The sequence below is a fragment of the Ictalurus punctatus genome, chromosome 7 (assembly GCF_001660625.3).
Source record: "Ictalurus punctatus breed USDA103 chromosome 7, Coco_2.0, whole genome shotgun sequence".
NCBI classification, from domain to species: domain Eukaryota; kingdom Metazoa; phylum Chordata; class Actinopteri; order Siluriformes; family Ictaluridae; genus Ictalurus; species Ictalurus punctatus.
The window spans coordinates 17,892,048-17,911,988 of record NC_030422.2 but is presented as its reverse complement, the minus strand read 5'-3'; the positions used below and the strand labels follow the sequence as shown (position 1 = coordinate 17,911,988).

General features: G+C 40.6%; 2 protein-coding genes across 12 annotated transcripts in view; one reads left to right on the top strand and one right to left on the bottom strand.

The window, feature by feature from the left end:
- The window catches only part of mark2b (MAP/microtubule affinity-regulating kinase 2b), a 48,674-nt gene extending 45,663 nt beyond the window's left edge, over positions 1-3,011 (top strand). For all 7 annotated transcript variants that reach the window (XM_017471965.3, XM_017471962.3, XM_017471963.3 and 4 more), the window contains one exon: positions 834-3,011. In XM_017471965.3, the coding sequence (XP_017327454.1) occupies positions 834-1,284 (451 nt within the window). In that variant the 3' untranslated portion in view covers positions 1,285-3,011. The remainder of the gene's footprint in view (positions 1-833) is intronic.
- Positions 3,012-3,219: 208 nt separating this feature from the next.
- On the bottom strand, positions 3,220-14,826 carry rcor2 (REST corepressor 2). Of its 5 annotated transcripts, none has more exons than XM_017471969.3 (14): positions 13,286-13,643; positions 10,847-10,925; positions 10,621-10,770; positions 10,307-10,363; positions 9,464-9,544; positions 9,122-9,174; positions 8,276-8,437; positions 7,048-7,172; positions 6,876-6,942; positions 5,808-6,044; positions 5,628-5,705; positions 5,006-5,063; positions 4,617-4,828; positions 3,220-4,481 (listed from the first exon to the last, which is right to left on the bottom strand). In XM_017471969.3, coding segments are annotated over exons 2-14 (1,635 nt in total). In that variant the 5' UTR covers positions 10,848-10,925; positions 13,286-13,643; the 3' UTR covers positions 3,220-4,127. The 5 variants fall into 5 exon arrangements, with proteins under 5 accessions (XP_017327458.1, XP_017327457.1, XP_017327460.1 ...); XM_017471968.3 differs by having other exon boundaries at positions 10,847-10,920; XM_017471971.3 differs by having other exon boundaries at positions 10,621-10,743; positions 10,847-10,920.
- Between the last annotated feature and the right edge of the window lie 5,115 nt (positions 14,827-19,941).

Genomic DNA, 19,941 nt, shown 5'->3' with positions numbered 1-19,941 from the left:
TTTGACATGTTTGTGTTCCGTCATTTAAATGTTAGTTTCCTCATTTTGTGACTAACCCTGTCCTCCTAGATTGGTTTTCCATTCTGCTTAGATGTTGTGTTTTTTTGTTTGTTTTTTTCACACAGCCTCAGCCAAGGGTTAATTCCTTATATGCCCTATTTGCAATCAGCCTAAGATTTAGAATTCCCTGCAGCTGCAGAATTGTGTTTACTACAGCAGCAGGGTTTGGAATAATCGACACCATGACTTTTTTTTTTGTTTGTTGTTTGTTATTTTTTAAATAAAGCCTTGCAGTTTAAGTCTAGACAGAACATTCTCCCTCCACACATACCTTGTCTGTTATAGGACATGGGTGATGGTTTTCAAGTTTCCTCAGCTTGTAAATAATACTAAATGAACCCATGAGGGCAGGACAAAGTTATAATGAGATGGATCCCTTTTTAGATTCAGCTACTTGCAGTGATTTTTCAGTGTATATAAACCGTAAAAAACATGCCTGATTGTATGATTGTTGGGGGGTTGAGGGTTGATGAATGATAAATGAATAGCAGTACTTTAACATGCATGCCTTTTTCTTGGCTGTTCTCTCTTTTTACTGTCGTTTCTCTTCCCCATTTATTGCCACTGCGGCCTCCTCTGTCTTTTGTCCAATGCTTCATTGATCTCCTTGGTTTTTTTCTTATGTCTTCTCTCCACGTGTCTTTTTCTTCACGTACCTTTGTCTCTCTATCCACTTTCTTCTTCCGTGCTGTTCTCTTTCATATTTCTATATCATTTTCCAACTTCCATCCCCCCCCCCCCCCCCCCCCCTTTTTCTGCATCTCTTTCTCCAGATCCATGCTGAGCAGTGCTGACAAGGCAGAGAAGACCGGAGTAGGAGGTGGGACACTCGGCTCAGGCGGTGGGGACGAAAACAAGGACTCGCTCTCCTCCTCCTCTCCAAGGGATGGAACTCCACCCCTGTCAGCGAAGGACGGAACCAAGCCTCGCTCGCTGCGCTTCACCTGGAGCATGAAGACCACGTCGTCCATGGAGCCCAGCGAGATGATGAAGGAGATCCGTAAGGTTCTGGACGCTAACAGCTGCGAATATGAAGTGCGTGAGCGCTACATGCTGTTCTGCATGGCTGGCAAGCCTTCCCATGACGACTTCGTCCAGTGGGAGATGGAGGTGTGCAAGCTACCACGCCTGTCCCTCAACGGCGTGCGCTTCAAGAGGATTTCCGGCACTTCCATCGCCTTCAAGAACATCGCTTCCAAAATCGCCAATGAGCTCAAACTATGAAAGGGGAGAGGGCGAGTGTTAAAAGGGGGGTTGAGGGTTTGATTTTAGGGGAAAGCATTAAGGCAGGCAGTAACCACTGAAACGAGTTGTCTCATACTAAATGGACAGATGTTGCGGTTTTGATGAAATAAGCTGTACAGATACTAGATACTACACTCTGAAATACAGTGTGGGGTGTGAGAGAGAAAGTGCTGTATATGTTGATTTTGCTGGTATCAGGATCACTAGCCTTTACTCTCATTTATCAGTCCGGGGGGGGGGGGAATCACAGTTGTTTTGTTTTAGTTTTGTCCACTACAAGAAAATCCTGATTTGATAAACTCTCCTGAGTTTTGTGAACTCCTTCTGGTCTTCAACTCATCATTCGCACACGCACTGGACATCCGGACAGAGTTTATGCTACCTGCACACGCTTTCATTTGTTTTGCTGTGTGGATCGGGGTTAGAGTTTGCCCACAAATCTACTCTCGCCCAACATTTCTTCTTTTTTGTTCCGTCAGCGGGTTTTTAACCTCATCGGCACCACCGCTTGAATACCACTCAAGGGATTGTGTGTTTATGGTTTGGGTGATTTTTTTTCTTTTTTTTTTCTTCATTGACTGGGTTGTGATTTGTTGCACTGGAATGGGTGTATTTTTGTTGTCTCCCCCCCTTTCTAAAGAGAAATCAGATGTACTTCAATGTTGTAAAATCAGTGATTTATGCATTGTTATCCTTTAGGATGTTTTTTTTTTTTTTTTCTTGTGGTTTTAAAATCCGTTCATATCTTGCTGTAATGAATGACATACACAACACACTCCAACAAACCTCCTGTTCCCCTTGGACTAAACAATCACTGGAAAAGACACTGCGAAAGAGGACTACATGGCCTGCGTCAGCACAGCTGTCATTACGAGAACTGATATATAAACGCCCGTTTGGGCTTCATCTGTTAGCCCGCCTTCCAAATCCCAGAGGCCTACGCCTGAAAGCTGCAGTGGTTTGGTAGCAAATTAAACGAGTCCCAAACATCACTTTGAGCATTACCCTTTTCATGCTTGTCCCCTTCTGTCATGTGCATTAGTCGGAATGAGAGTGAATCATCTGTGTATAACCAAAAGGTTGCTTTGGGCTTTTTGTCTTGACCTTAATGCAGTGATTGTATTTAAGTAGCAGCAAGCCCACAGACTACTACACATCAGGAGCAGATGGTCTCACTACCACTTGGTTTAAATGGGTTATCAGTTTTGATATTCTTGCTCAGGCATTAGTAAAGCCAGCTGAGAAAGGCAGATATATGTGAGAGACAAAGATGAGCTATGTGCTGTCTTTCCACTGACCTATACATGTTTTGCATGCATGGATACACATTCGGTTATTATGGAAAACAGTAGGGGGAGCAATGGAGTCTCTTCCAAGTCTGTGAGTGGTTTGTGGGACACTTGTGCACCTCTGTGTTTTTTATCTTTTTTCAGAAAATGATGTTTTTAATGTCACATTATTTGCAGTTCTATGAATGATCATTGTCTAAGGTGCTGGGGATCCAATTGTCATTATCTATTAATATAATTTTTTTTCCTTCAGGGTTGATTTTTATTTCATATCAGTTTTTTTCCATTGCTGTAATTTTAATATTTTTCTTTGTGAGAGCTGATGTATGTCAGGGATAGAGAGCACTCCAAATGTACATTTGGTGCAGAGACATGATTATGATCAATGATAGTAATAAATGAATTATGAAACTCAAATTGTGCAGGTAATGATGCAATAAGAACTACTTTCTCCTAGCAGTTGAATCACGTGATGGTGAATCAGGGTCTGAACACAAACACTACTGGATGTCCATTTTGATCATTTCACTTTATTCTACAAAGGAACAAAACAAAAAAGAACAGCCATGTCCAAGTTCATCTGTAAACATTTCTCATATACAAAGTCTTGGTGGAAATGGAAAACTCCACTGGCACAAACTATGAACTTTAATGTTGTAACATCTTACACATTTCGCCTCACTGAAGAATCAGTGCACTTCCGTGTTTGTGCAAGAAAAAAAAGTCAAGTATGTTGGGTCATTTAGTGCTTTTAATGTTAACCACTTCTACATAATTACTATCTACTAATTTTTCAGGGACTCGGTCACTGAAATAAAAACCAATTCACTAAGCTCAGTTCTAGTAATACATGGCTCTTTAATGGAAAAGAAAGAACACCTTTTCCCAGTTTACACTCGTGTCATGTGGTGTCTTCTGTGTAACATAGTTGGAGATGTTCTGCTGTTGCCATGGAAATGGGGAAACCTGTGATTCAGTTGTCAAGGCATTTCATTACAATCCAGTGTATAACATCTAAAGGCTTTTTTCTCCACTGAGAAATTTTGGTTCAAGTACTAACAATATTTTCTGTCAAAGGTCATTTCTGTAATTGATCATGCTGAACTGTGTGGTTGTGGGTTGGTTCTGCGGCCTCCTCTGAGGTATATCATTAAAGCTGAGGCCCACTGGCTGTGTGTGGCCTGAATTTGGCAAGTCTGCACTCAGGTTATTTCTGAGTGACGACAGGAGATGTTTGCCCGTACGAGTGTTGGTGTTTAATGGGGATTTTCTGAGTGATGTCAAACCTACTGCTGACTCATTTCACCTGTCTAACACTATATCACAATCCCTGACTCATCCTGTGGGCCTGAACAGCTGCAGTAATATGTGTATTTTGAATCCCCTTGCCACCTGGACAGTACCTGCTGTTCCTATCAGTGTTCTAGAAATTGTGCTGATCTGGAACCAGTTCCCATTAAAATCCTAATCTTGACCAAAGCTGGAACTGGTTTAAGATCAGTGCCAGAGGCCAACCCCAGCAGCTTGTGTAAATCAGTACGAGTGTGGTGATTCCACTTTGAGCCCCATCAGCGAAGGAGGCAGCTGTGCGCCGGACGCCGCAGAGGAACCGATGGAGTTCCTCAAGCCGCTCTGGTGGTGGGATGAGGCCACTGCGGGGCGGATGAGTGGAGGTGGAGGATGGTTGTGGGGCGTTCGGGTCTGGAGGGGGCGTGTTTGAAGAGGAGGAGGCTGGCGCAACAGGCTTGGGGGTGCACTGGGGGGAGTCGGGCGTAGTAAGGGTGGGGGTTGGGTAAGCGGTGGAGAAGACTGGCTAGAGTTACTGGCTACTTCAGAGGAAGGCGTTGGACTGCCAGAGTCTGCAGGGGATACACTATCCCTCTTAGTCTGAGTAGAACACAACACAAGGATATTATACATTAGGACAAATACAACTAAACAAAACATTCCCTTACAGATACAGGAACTGCCCCCCATCTTTTAATAAACCATTTTGACGTTTTTACATTTCTCGTGCCTCACCTCATCCTCTTCCACTCCTGCTGTCCCGTTCAGGTCCTTCATGGTCTCGCTATTCCCCCGCAGCACTTCCTGTTCTGCCTGCCATTCTCGCAGCACTTCCTCCAGATTGAAGCGGCGGCGGTAGCTGATGAAGAATGAGCTCACCTGACCCGCGGTCTTGTTCCCAATCACGTCAGCTATGGTGGCAAAGTCTTTACCATATCGTCTGACAGCTACACGAGGCAAACCCACAACGTTAAACTACATCTGACGATAATTATTCATTAATAGAACTGCATGCATGTGCTTTTATCCAGTCCAATTAATCATACTGACACCCAGGATAAACAACTGGTGCTAATGTGCCAATACTGTCAAGTAGCAGGGAAAATAATGATAATCTGACATACCCTGTACAGCCAGGAGTTGTTCCTCTGTGGTCCAGCGGGAGTTAATCTTAAGAGTGGGCTGAAAGAGTACATAATGATGAAGTTTACAAGTATAATTTGTCTACATTTTAGTAACACTGCTCAAAAATCACTAAGAAATCTCTTAGCATACATGATACTACACAATACTACATTTCCCCGTATTGAAGAGAAACTCTAAGGGTAGTTGCTGGAGCAGTCAATAACATTTATGCAAAACATTTTGTTGATCATTTTATCCACAAACGTTTTTTGAACGAATTCAACAGCCTCCCTTAAGACTACCATTATTAGGGTTTTGAGTAGTTAGGTATTTTGTTTTCACATTACAAGGAAGGTTGAATTTCTTGTCCAGGTAATTGAGTGTATGCTTCAGTGCAATAGATTGAGAGCTAGGTCATGGAAAAGAAAAAAAACTGGAATATTTCTCTAACATATAACTTTTGGCAAATATTGCTCATTCCTCTATCCATCCTCCATTATCACCATCACACATGCTTCAGTAATAATCCGACTGCTAATGAAGCCATCATAAACTTGAGTATAGTTAAAATATTAAACTATCTGATGAACTATTTGAGTGTATAGAAATAACTGACTGCACCTCAGTTGGTCTCATGGTCTCAACACCATCTGCCAAACTCCTTTTGAGGACACTGTTTGCTTGCTTGATACTTTGAACCTGCATGAGGATTGGTAAAGGTTTTCTTGTGATTAATTCTGGTCTGTATATAAATATTGCTGTGTGTATATGTGTGCACGCACACCATCAGGCAGCCATTACCTGTCTCTTGAGAGAGACAAGCTGAGTGTCGAGCTGACGGTTGGAGATGGTTCCTGACTCAGTGGAAGCAGACAGAGAGACGATGTCATCCTGATCCAGGTGCATGCCCTTTGGAGGCCTGCGGCGTGCCCTCAGTGGATGGTGCCGATACTGAGCCCCCTGGTTCTCTTTGCGTGTAGGTCCTAACCTCCCAGAGCTCCTCTCACTGCCTCCTCCAGCACCAGAGCTCAGCTTGGGCTGAATGAGCGAATACAGTTAAAAATGCTAATATTTCAAAACGGATTGTTTCTTTTGAACAGTAGTCACGACACATCATTTCAAGTTGCTATAGATATAACCAGCAGCCAAAAGAAAAAATAAAAACTGGCTATTAAACTAACAAAACCTATTCTCATGTGAATCGGTAGTGTAGTACATCACGAAAACACTGACTGGTTGAGCAAGGAAGTGCATCCTTTAGCATTGGGTTTGGGATGTGACATAATACTTAACCTAAACAAGAACAAGCATCAGCATATTAGAGTACTTTACTATAACTAATTGTACAACCTGTCTTCAAAGCATTCCTAAAAACAGTGAAATTTGTTTCTTTTTTTTTTAATTTCTGTGAAATTGAATTCTTGGAGGAAGATTTTTAAAAAGCTCGAGTGAAAAGTATTTATAAACGACCGCATTAATAAAGGCATCACAAAACACATTTCAGTGTAAAATTGGCACAAATTATCCTCAAGCACAGTATAAACAAGTACATTTCTCTTTAGATAAAGTGAATTATGTGCAAGTGTGTCGGGAGAATACCTATACAAATGTCTAGACACAAGTCCTGCATATGCTGCCAGATTTCACAGACAAGTATAAAAACCATCCTTTACATCTGAAGTGTCAAAATGCCTGTGTGTGTGTGTGTGTGTATGTGTGTATATATATATATATATATATATATATATATATATATATATATATATATATATATATATACACACACATACACACACACACACTTGCACAAACCTTAAGCGGAGCACTGTATTGTCGTAACTAATCATTGTTTTCGAGTTTATGCCTCACCTCTTTCTTTGTGTGGATCTCAAAGTCACTGTCACTTCCTGGGTCTCCTTCTTCCATCTCGTCATTACTAACAGGGAGACATTGCACGGTTAAGTAATGCTTCAGAGGACACTCTCAGGCTTTTTTTTTGCATTCTTTTGTGCTTCCCTTTTGGTTTTTCCAATCCTCTCACCTGTCATCCTTCTCTCTCTTGCTAATAAGTTTACGGGCCTGCCGGTCCATGACACTGGTGCGAGTCCGAGTCTTCTTCCAGGAGTAGTAGTACCTTACCAGAGTGGAGATCAACTTATCTGGCAGCTGAAAAATATTTTTTTTTTAAATTACATCAATATCACTGAACTGTGGGGAATCTTAATTACCTTGCACATACAATTACTTACAGGTTTGGTTATTTACAGCTCTGACTTGAAGTGCCCATTAAATCAAAATCAACGTTAAGAGCTTGTTAATGCGAGTCTCGTGTGCAATCGAATGCTCTCTAGAATGCCTATGTCCCACCCCTGTAAATAAACTGAGTAGTGCATCATGGTTGCAGGTAGTTAGTATGGGTCATTCAAGTAGTATTGGTCTAGCAGGTTTCTGCACATTATTGCCCTTTCAAACTGTCTCGGGTTCGAATGTTGGTTGTAGCTTGTGTGCGCGTATCTGCATTCGTTCACCTTTTAAAATCTTGATCTTGGCTTAAATATGTAAGACTTCGATTCAAAAGCACTGAGGGATGCACTTGCTGTGATGCTATGATAGATTTGGAGATTTTGAAGGGCATGCTTGTGCGTGTGCACGAGTTGTTTTTTCTAAATTTTTATTTTACAGCCTCGTGTTAAACAGCAGTCTCCGATCAGGAAGCCAGGTTCTCTTGTTGCTGTAGTGGGCTTACCACAGGGGGAAAAAGAAAAAGACTGGTGCAGGCCGGTAAGAAAACGTGACACGATAACCATGACTAAGTTCCAACGGGTAAATTGGCAGTGAGAAATCTTACACAGTTTGAAAATAAGCTCTCTCAGCTGCATTATTTAGCCAGTTTTGCACATCTTGTATGTTCTGGAAATCAGAAAAGGCCTTTCTGGCCTTTGTTTTTGACACTATTTTAAAGAGCTGTAGTGAGGGAGCACTTCCTGTGTCAAAAGGAAATACGTCACTTTAAATACGGAATTAAATCGCGCTCTCAAACTGTTCAAGGCCACTTTAAAACTCTACAGTGCTACAAGACAAAATATACGTAATAAGGATAACTGCAAACTATAAAATAATAAATCATTCGTAATAGTGGACCATAGGTCCTAATCAGCCCCTTAATACTCGTCTGTATGACTACGCTGGACTGCAGGTTTCTCCGTCAGGCTATAACTCCGCCTCTCTCCTTCACTTTCTCCCGTGTACTCTCGTACTTTCTCACTCACCATCTGTTGGATGCGGTGGAAACTCTTGCCGTGGAAGCTGAACGCCTGCTCAAACAGCACCTTGTCCTCCACCGTCCACTCATCGGGAAAGGGAGTGAAGTTAGCTAGGTCAGCCAGAGACTTCTCCACATCGTGCTTGTGCCAGAGCAGCATGCCCAAAGACTAAAGAATAAAGAAATGATCAGATCTGTGTATCAAAGTTCAGGTTTGCGTTACTCTTCTAAAAGAAGTGCTCCAGCCTTTTCCCTACTGTAGCGTACATGATTAGCAGACAAGAATGGACATGTTTCCCTCTCCTGAGAGAATGATGGGAAACCCATTTACTCAAAAAAACACTTCTAATGGAAGTTGTTCAGGCAGAATAAACATTTATGAGAAAGCTGTTGTTTACTAGACTGCTCTCGTGATTCTTCAAATGTTTGTTGCAAATGAAGCTCTAAATCTGTATAATTCGGCGTTTTCCTCGAGATACTTTTTCAGCGAAAGAAGTTGTGGTCATGCCTTACTGATATAGACAATGTAGCTGAATAGGATCACAGGAGTACTGATAAGAGTAAGCATAAGCAACCAGAATTGCACTGTACCAGTGTTCCAATGTGCAAGAGATGTAGGTTGTAGGTTTATATTTGCATTATACAGTCGCATCATTTAAACACTTTTTGATGGAACTGAACACCTGCCCTAAGGCTTCCATTATAAGTGAGTTTAAGGTAAATAGGTTTTCTACTCTTTTCTCCATACAGTGAAGAGTCTTAGCAGCAGTTTTCCCACATGCCATAAATGGGCTGCATAGAGATCATGTTGAAATAGTGCTGGAGTATTCCTTTAAACTGTGGTTTGGCATACCTGTTCCATATTATATCCATGCTTCTCTTTGGCCATTAAGATGTATTCATCCACTGTTAAGGACAGAATAAAAATGTTCAATGATCAATTGGTACTAATAGTCACATAATCTGAGCAGCTTCTCTGATTTACATTAAGCACGTCCCACTAAGTTAACCTGTACACCAATTTTCAATGCTGCCAGTTATTATGATACAAGCCATGTTTAGCATTAACTGGAAATAGTAAGCAGTTCAGATCAGTATAAAGTCTCGGCTATCCCCATAATCAAATAAACATTTCCTTGGAAAGGCATTTTTTTGGAGGCAACAGTTTATAGAAGTCTTTGGACTAATTACTTACACATTGCATCAGACACTTGGCTGTTGGGTGACCACACAAGCATGCTTCGCTGGTCTTTCTCACTGTAGTCAGACTCAGGCTCTGTCAAGGTAGGACACACATCAGTCACACATCCATTTCTCTCATACATGGCACCGAAGCTCAACATATCCATCTACTCTGCCGCATGGCTCATCATTTAAGATAATCTGAACTTATTCACACAAAGAATATTAGTAAGACACGTGGCATTAGATTTGGGTTTCGAGCAGACTTCACTGTTATCCTTCAACAAGCTTAAACAAAAAGTGACTCAAAGCATTTGTTTAGTTTCTGTTAATTCATAAAAATCAATTACATGATTGACTCTGTAGGAATTAGTTTTTCTATTGCTACCAATGTGCAGTACAGATCTGACAAGAATTTCAACACATTTTATTGTAGTGAGAAAAGAACAGAGAATGTGTTTACTCCAAACTCACTTATATACTGTTGACACATTTGAACTGATGTGATAGTGTTTGGCATTGATAAATAAGTCAGAAAAAAATTTATTAAAATGTACTACCTTCACACACAGTGAAGGTACTACCCTCCTTCACAAAGTCTCTCCATGCTTACCATATTGTTTTCATAATTTTCCACTTCACTTTCTAAAACAGCGTCTTCTTCTCGAACATTTTTGCCAGCAGACCTTTTCAACTTTCCCCATACACCTTTATTTCTTAATCGTCTTTACTTATGACCATTTAAATCTCCGTCTCTCAGGCACTGTATAAACAGTGCACTAGACTTTCCAATTGGACCTCAAAATAACTGGTAATAGGAATAACTGTTCTCTTCAACGAGAACACTTCCTCTTACCTGGCTTGTACTCTGGGATCTGTGCCTGGTAGTCTGCACCCACACGAATCATGCTGTCTATAAGATAAAGAACACTGTAAGAAAGAGTTTGCTAGTCACACAAAGGGCAGTAGGAGAGATGTGGGTGGAAGAAAGAGCGAGAAGGAAGCCTAAATAAAGCTGGACCAGCATCCAGTTACAGAATCAGACCAGTGTAAGACAAGAAGAGTCTGAAGAGTAGGTTAAGAAATGCTGAAAAACAATATAATTTATAAAGCGTTAGATGCTTATTAATAGGTTTGTGTGTGGGGGTTTGGTTGAAGGTAGAGGCCTACCGTGTGAATGTTCTTCATCACTACTCTCCTCATCAGTGTGTTGACTGTGGCCATTGGTTGCTGTTTTCGCCCTGCTGCGGGACAGAACTCCAGCTCCTGAGCGCTCCATCACTGAAGGCATGGCTGCCAGGAGTAAACATAAGGAAGACACTTTTTCAAATATTGGGATTGTCCAATACATTGCATTTACCAAAATAACAGAAGGTAGCGAAGTAAGTAATGTTACTGCCTCTCCGCTCCAGGATCGATCTTGAGCTTCGGATGGGTGTCTACACTCCTGAGCAAAAAAATGGGCCAAGCCTAAACTGGCAAAAAAATATTGTTTTAATGGTCAACAATAACAAATCATTGGTCAGGAAATTTGCAAGTATTAAATAAATAGATAAAATAACAGTATGACATAGCTTTTCCTTTTGAATGTTTAAGCCTTGTGGGTAAGCTTTTTATTTTTGCATTTGATTTCATTTATTTATTTAGTAAACCCAGACGTGTGTTAGTTGGAATTTTACATCAAACATTTTAAATAACCATGATTATTTTACCTTTGCGCGAACAAGAAGACTATAATCAGTGAAATTCCCTGTTTCTAGCTCTCCCCCCTCCCCCCCCCCCCCCCCCCCCAAATGTTTCACTGCAGCAAAAGTAAACAAGTAAATGGTGGCACATGAGGCCTCAGGAGTGCATTTGTTTAATTCTTGCTAATTTTCTGACCAATAATTTGTCCTAGACCATTAAAAGCTTAAAATTTTTAAATTTTGTGCTTGGCCCTTTTTTGTGCGTGTGTGAGACGTTTTGCGTGTTCTCCCTGTATCCCAAAAACATGCCCCTGCTCTGAACCACCCCTAGGTCTGAATGTGTGTGTGCGCAAAGTGCCCTTCATTGGACTGGCATCCCATTCAGGGTGTATTTGTGCCTCACGCTCAGTGTTACCAGTATATGCTCTGGACCTTCTGCTACCCTGACCTTACTGAAAATGAACGAATGAAAGAAAGAAAAAAAACAAATACAGCTTCAGAAGAGAACTTTCTATAGCCGCTATATACGTGGGAAGTGTTGGAAGACAGTTAAGGCTCTGGGTTCGGAAGGTCAGGGGTTAAAGTCCCAGTACTGCCAAGCTGCCACTGTTGGGCCCTTGAGCAAGGCCCTTAACCCTCTCTGCTGCAGGGGTGCTGTATCATGGCTGACCCTGTGCTCTGACCCTAACTTCCTAACATGCTGGGGTATGCAAAGAAAAATTAATTTCACTATAATGTATATGTAACCAATAAAGACTCATCATTATATCCCTGTTTAACTGTAAGTAGGTACAAACACCAGAAATGTTAAGATACTACCACAAGTCTTACATATATAATTCAATATATTCAGCATACAAATGACAGTCCTGCTCAGGAACAGAAATGTAAACACTCGCCAGGTTTTATAGCACTCTATGTCAACAAATACTGAGAACGAAAAGATTCTGCCCCAACCCCCCAATCCGAACTTTTCTCAGAGCTTTTCCGTGTAAAGGCTCTCAAACGAGCTGCAGGTGAGAAGGTCTGGATGTTAGTTTCTTCACAGCGAGTAATCCGGCCGTGTATAATGAACAAGAGTGATATCTGAAGTGGGGTTTATTATCAGTGATGTTGGGGACAGTGTGAGTGCACTTCTCCATCACTTCCGCTCCGCTCCTGGTGGCGATGTTTCTCTCTCAGGCCTTTTGTCTCTTAACAGGAGCTGCGCTTTTTAAAGCCACACAAAGTAACGGAGCCAGCCAGCTGAGCAACTCAACATTACTCCATTTACACTCAAAAACACCGGGGTTTAAAAACCCAGAAGCCGTTTCAATCCCGCTGGAGAAACAAGCGTTTGTAGCGCCGGTGCTTGTTCTAGACGAGCTTAGCTTTAACCACTCATTGTCATGGCTCAGCTCCCAAACCGCATTTACATGATGGGCTCATACTGACCTACTTGAAGTAATAAAACTGCAATACACGGCTTTATAATGGCTTATAAAGTCTGTATAATGGCTTTCACAACTTCCCAATTTAATTAACAAGTAACCTTAAAGAGGGGTTGTTGTTTTTGGGAAAAACATGTCAGACTGCGGTTGTTAGTTATTGCTTACTGTAGCCTATAAAAGATATATAAATAAAGTTATTTCATCTATGAAGTCATTTATCAACCACCAGAACGAGAAAATAACCCGTTTTGTAAGCCTTAAAAAAAGAAACACTTTGCAAGATTGTCAATTGCCTGGAGGTGTGACGTCACGCCCGGTAGTCTGTTTTTTTTTTTTTTTTTCATTATTCTTATTTTCATTTGAACACTGTCTGTCGAGGACGTTTTATATGTGTGTGTGTGTGTGTATATATATATATATATATATATATATATATATATATATATATATATATATATATATAAACATGTGCATATTATTATTATTACGAGGTTTAATTCTATACCATAGTAAATATCTTGCGGAATGATCTCTCTTTTTCTTCTCTGACTTTCAGCACAACTCCTGTCCTGTGAGAACTCGCATCATTACTAATCCCCGAGACTCGTCCCCTTGTTCATTAAACATAAGGCTATTAACTCTAGACGGGTAGAGAGCGGGTAGTAACACACTGGCTCTCATTTAAACTTGGTGAGTGCAGGATGGGGGGGAAAAAATCACCTTTCTTTTGTCTCGCCTCACTTTTGGCCCTGTTCTTCTCTCAAGTCGGGATTCTTTTGTGTAAAACCACGCTTTAGGTCCTCCGGCTTCAGTTGGTAGCTTAGTAGCTGTCGTTCAACATTTGTGTTAGTTGCCGACCGGGAAAGCAGTTTCACACCTGGATAGCTTGCTCTCTCTGCTGCTGAAACTTAATCAGCGATGGACTGGTCGTCTAACAACGCACTACAGAGCACGCACTGGATATTAATAAACCAAACTACTAGTTAAATCCTTGATTAATATTAACTCGAGTCTCTCTTTCTTTCTTTCTCTCTTTCCCTTTCTCTCCCGTCCAACGGTATCGACTGCATGGAGATCCTCTCTGTGTGTGTATGTGCCGAGGGGGGGGGGGGGGGAGCCACACCGCACCCCACTCAACCATACAAACCTTCCGCCTTCTTCGCCTCTCCCCAACTAACTTCGATGTCAGTTATGTAGTTCCATATACCGGTACAAACATTTAAAGCACATCGAGGTCAATCTCCAAAACATATTGTAGTATTATTCTCTTTTTTTATTTACTATTTCGCTCATTTAACTGGCGTGTGTTTAGCTCGAGATACAAGAATGCGAAAAAGGAAAGAAGGCGTAATTCTTCCCCCGAAGGCGTAATTAAGACAATTGTTTGTCTTCGTAAATGGACGGATTTGTTTAATGTAGGTGGTGTGTTGGTGTATTCAGACTCGCACAATAGACTTGAACCCAGTTCACCTGCGCTGCTCTCGCCGTATGCTCTAACAGGCCGGACTACTTCCCACTGTACGCGCGGATGAATCTGTCAGCTGTGCATTGCGGTGCTGAGGTCCTCCAGACCTTTACTAATGTATGCGCGAAAAGACTGGAACTAAACAACTTGCAATTTTGCTCCTAATTATCAGTCATTTTGACGAGATTGTCACTGATGAGATTGAACTCATTGGTGATGTTTAAAAGGAGGAAAAATCTTCAATATAAACATTTATTTTGATCCATCACAATCATAATGGCACTGCATGGTGAGAACACAGGCAACAATCAGATCTTGTAGTATCATGTGTAATCCTAAAATCAAAGATTTTAAATTTGCCCACAACCTTATTTTTCTGGCCCCTTCCCAAAGCCATCCTCCAGCTGGTAGGCCCAAAGGGTAGATCCCTAAACATCACTGAACATTCAGTGTGCATGGGCTAGGATTTCCAGGAAAACAAGGATGTAGGCAGACATACCAGCAGCACTTGTGGCACAGGACCCCTCCCATGCATTTTCTCTCTGTGTGTGTGTATGTGTCTCCTCTCTCTCTCTCTCCTTCTTTTCACCCCCTCCCTCTTTTGCAGGCAACATCTTGTCAGTTCTTAGCAGCATCATCTCTAGTCTCGTTCTCATCTTAGTTGTCTTGTTTGTTTCTCCTCTCTCTTCTCCTGATCTATGAATGCATTTCTGCTCATGTTTTCTCCTTGCTTGCTTAGACTTCCTCCATCCTCTTCACCTCATGAGTTCCTCTTTCTTCCCCTCCCCCTCTTTCTCTCTGTGCCTCCTCTTTCTCATCTTGTGCTCCCTTCACTGCAACACCCCCCATCACACACACACACACACACCAGTTTTTTAAATGATAATTATTGCTGCATGTTGCACAAGGCCCAAATTAATTCCTTAATCTATATCCAAGCTTCATGTTATAAAGATCATATACATGCATGTGGTCGAATGTAGTGATACAAAAAGTCTCACACAGCCTTTGTTCTCCTCTCACTGTTTTGCCATATTCATGATGGAGGCAACATCTCCTCTGACTTCCAACAATAAGCAGTGTGATGGAGAGGGGTATGAGCTAGTAAATGATTAACTCGTGTGTACCGGTGAGTATGGCACTGGGAGCTGGATTAATGGCAAAGTTACAGTCTAACGGAAGCTGTGTTTTTTTTCTCCCCAAATGGCGCTGAACTCCCTGACCCCCCTACGGAAAATGCAGTATCTCTCCCAGTCGTGCTACACATTACCAGAAGACAAAAGGACCGAGGCGGAGCCATGCGGACTGCCTTCTGCAGGAGGAGGGAGTGTGGGACACCATGGGTGATTCAAAACGATGGACACCAGCCTCCCAGTTATCACTGCTCCATGTCGTTTATCTATCAGCCATAAACAAACAAGGCATAAAGGCCGCTCCAGAGGCTTAAAGAAGCCATGCAAGTAAAGTCTGCTAAGCATGTAATCCCACCCTACTAAAATAGAGAGAAAGTACTTAAAAGAAAAAAAAGTAGCACACGTAATATGAATTTATCCAAATAATCATTTGCCTTGAACGGCATTCTAATCATAACTTGAAGTGATTACTTTTGTATAGGTTACTGAACAGACACTAGTGCCACCACGTGGACAGAAGAGGGATTGTGTTGAATTTTTCAAATTCTGGACCTGTGGTGTTGTATCACGTAGAGCACAGGGTGGAGATGCTGGAGATTTTTATTTGGTTCTTAATTCTCAGAGCAGTTGACATTTATAAAACACCAACAATATTAATATTGCTGATACACCTCTATCAGCACCACACACAACACTATGTTAGTGCTGAGCTCAGAATGGTTCATAATACAAATAGTGGATCCAAATAATGTTCCTATGGTGGTATTGGATGTGGGCTTAGTGGTTAGCACGCTTGCCTCGCACCAAAGACTCAGGAGCTGTGAGACAGCAACATTAACCGCTGCAATGCTCTGCTGCTTTTGACAATGAAAGTCAAAGACATTAAAAACAAACTATTTACGCCCCCCAAGCAGTCAATATGTCTAAAATAATCTGAATATCTACAAGTATCCTCATGTCTTAAGTAACCTAGGGTAAATACGGACAATTAAAACAACAGATTTACAAATTAACCACCCTGAGGTAGATGTGTATTTTCCACACATGTAGTGTGACTGATGGTTGGGAGACTACAATTCTTTATTCTTTGTACGTCACAGGTGAAGAACTGCTAACAAGCGTTTTACATCACGTGGTCATCAGGTACCGTGAGCGCTGAACCCTGACTCTCGCGAGAAGAGGTGAGATTTAACATGGCGGCCCTCTGCTGCTGAAACGTATGAGGCCTGTTTCACGAAGCGAGTTGAACAAACTCGGAGTTGAAGAGTTTTGAGCTGACAAAACCAAACAAAGCTAGCCCGGGTTAATTAACTTTATCAGGTTCTATGACGCTGGTTTTAACCCTGAACCAAGGTTTACTCATCGTGCGCATGCGCATAAAAGCCAGACGTTTGCGGCAAACAACCAATAGCGTTCAACATGGGGAAAAAAGCAGGTGTGCTTACTTCCGGTTGAAGAGCAAGAAATTATTTTGCGGAAATATGAGGAATTTAAACTTACCGCAAAAAACTAACCACAGAAAAAACAAAACAAAAAACAACAACAACAACACACCGTTGCTGCCAAAGCTCTGGAAAATTGCTGAGTGTCTAAATGTGAAAGTTTACTTTGGCTCATAATGAGAATAAACGAATTGAAAACTTATAACTCCAACACATTATATATATATATCTCACAAAAGTGAGTACAACCCTCACATTTTTGTCAATATTTGATTGTATCTTTTCAAGTGACAACACTATAGAAATTACACTTTGCTTCAATGTAAAGTAGTGAGTGTACAGCTTGTGTAACTGTAAATTTGCTGTTCCCTCAAAATAACTCAACACAGCCATTAATGTCTAAACCGCTGGCAACAAATGTGAGTACACCCCTAAGTGAAAATGTCCAAATTGGGCCCAATTAGCCATTTTCCCTCACTTTTGTTGATACTGTGTTTGTGTGTGTATGTATGTATGTATGTATGTATGTGTGTGTGTGTGTGTGTGTGTATATATATATATATATATATATATATATATATATATATATATATATAATATTAATTATATATCAAATTAATATTTAATAATTAATTATATATAATTATTAAATATTATTATCGGTTTTTCAGTACAGGAACAGCACATGGCTGAGATCTACATGATCTGCCGTAAATCCATATATTTCATACAGATGGTGATCAGGGGGATATTCCAGAAAGCAAGGTTAACTTAACATTACATAAACCCTTTAACAAAAAAAAAAAGATGTGACTTTGTCATTGTCCCTTTAACAGGTTTTAAAGATTATGTCTGGGGATTCCTGTGCAGAGGAGAGTCCATCTACCTCCACACAGAATCTTGGCAGTGTAAAAAAAAATGTTTGCAGTTGTCCCGATTAAAAATATTTGGTCTGTGTATGTATTACAGACATTTATGTTATCAAACATATTGAAATATCATTCTGTCTTCTTAGCTGCCTGCAAAGGAGCTGTAGCTATAAGGTCCATCTTCCAATGCAAATTAGAAAAAGTGACATGCAGATGGACCTTCTACAACTTCAAATAGAGAGAAGAAAGTTGAACATAAAAATGGCCAGGCTTGAAACTGAATCGCTGAAGAACTGGCTAACGTTAGGCAAAGTATTTGCCTAGTGATGATTATTCTGTCATTTATTGCGGAATGGTCAAACAATAAATACAAATGTCTTTTTCAATTACAGGAAATAAAGAAACAATGATCCACACTTGACTGTTTACTTTGTGCATGTGTTTTTAATTAGAAGTGATTTTGGCAGCTCACATCTCATACCACCCTGCAATCTCTTTAGTCCACTGGGTTAAATGGGGGTTCCTCTTGATCATCTTCATAAAGAGTAGGGGACCTCGAAATATTCTGGTATTATGTATAGACCCTGGCCATTTTACTTCCATGTTGGGGATGAGGTGGGATGCATCACATATTACCTAGTTAGTGGGGACCAATAATGAGTGACATTTAATTCCTTAAACCTTGATTCAGCACCCAATATTCTACTGTTACCTGCACTTTGATGCTATGGAATGCATGACTTCCTATTAACATAGTCTCCTTCATTGACTGAAGGAGCTTGAATAGGAATGTTGGTTCCATCAATGCATCCAATCACATTTGGGAAACCTGAAAGTGCCAGGGAACTTCACAAAAGTGTGGAGGGAACGTTTGAATGCAAGGCATACTGTATAAACGGCCCTACTCACAGTTGCCTTTCCCATATGCTCTGTATCGCCTACTTTATGCAGAAAACTCCCTCTGGCAAAAAAAACCCAAAACAAAACCAAGGGCAATGCATAAAATGTGCTAGATGTTAAACACTAATCCAAGATGTGTCACACTCGCGATGTGAGGTTTCAAAAGGTTTGTTAAATACATCAACGATTCACGTGAAAAATATTAATGCTTCCGGAATATTCATCCAGATATGAAAACACATCTATACATGGTTTTATCACCCTCTCATGGTGAAAAAGGTTTTGTATAATCGATGCTTCCTCGTCCACAGGACATTCTTCAAAATTGCACACCATGCTCGGTCAGGTCTCTGAAACAAACTAACCCTGGAACTTAACCTGCTTCAGAGCAGGTTATGTTCAGAGAGTAAGTTGCTATTGCTACTTGGATACCCTGAAAGTTACCTCCATATTTGGGACCGAAAATTTAGGTTGTCTCTTTACTCTGAGTAAATTTATCCAGGTAAGTTGCATAACCTGCTCTCTGGAATACCCCCAGGTGCTGGGCTGTAGATATGGTGATGAGTTACATATTGACAGCTGTGTCTCCTCACATTTAAAATGGCTGCTATGTCCCTGATCCCAACTACAAGTAGTATTTTTTCTGTCAGATTCTATACAAAACAATATTGATTAACATGATCAAAACAGGACATTTTCCAGATTTAGAAAGGATTATTAATTTGAAATATGTCCTGAAAATCAAACTGTCCTGAAAAACCAACATATTTCACTATTATTAACAAAACATGTTAAGGTCACTCATCCTTCACAACATCATTCTCAATTACCGTTACAATTGAAGGCCAGTTGTACAATAGAGAATCTCTGTTTTAGTGATGAAAATTTAGTCACACAGACAGGATTATTGTTGACTGCATTAGGGTTAGGGTTAGCTTTGGCACCTGCCTGCAAAGATCATGTGTAAGGAGCCAGGTTAACAAACACGAGGTTAAAAGCAGTCGATCTGCCTCAAGATGACTGAAACCTTGCTAGCTAATTGTGATCACACAGTTAATGTCATAATTTAATTAAGTAGTTGGAAAGCTACATGCCGTAGTGATATAAGCCTAATCACTTCAGTTTGTAATCAGATAAAGGTTGTCCTCCAGTACATATCAAAACAGAGAAGACTCTGTAGTATACTATGGTTGTCTTTAAATGCTGCAAGTGACTTATACGTTTGATGATGTGGACTATGCTGATAATCAAGGTGAGTCATTCTTTACAATTTGTCAGTAGTTATGTTTTTCTTGAAGTAGAATTGGTTACAAATGTAGAGGTAGATTGGGAGACCTTTCGGTGGAATCTTTGTCTTTTTACTTTTTGGTGTACTTTCAGATTTTAAAATGTGTATAAATACAGTCATGTGAAAAAATAAGTACACCGCATGGAAATATTTGATCCACTTTGAAACAGTGCCTATTAATAAAGTTGATATAAATGACACATACAATTGATATTTTGTAGTAATTTTCACAACTTAAATGAACAAAAAGATCAGTCACATGGAAAAAGTAAGTACACC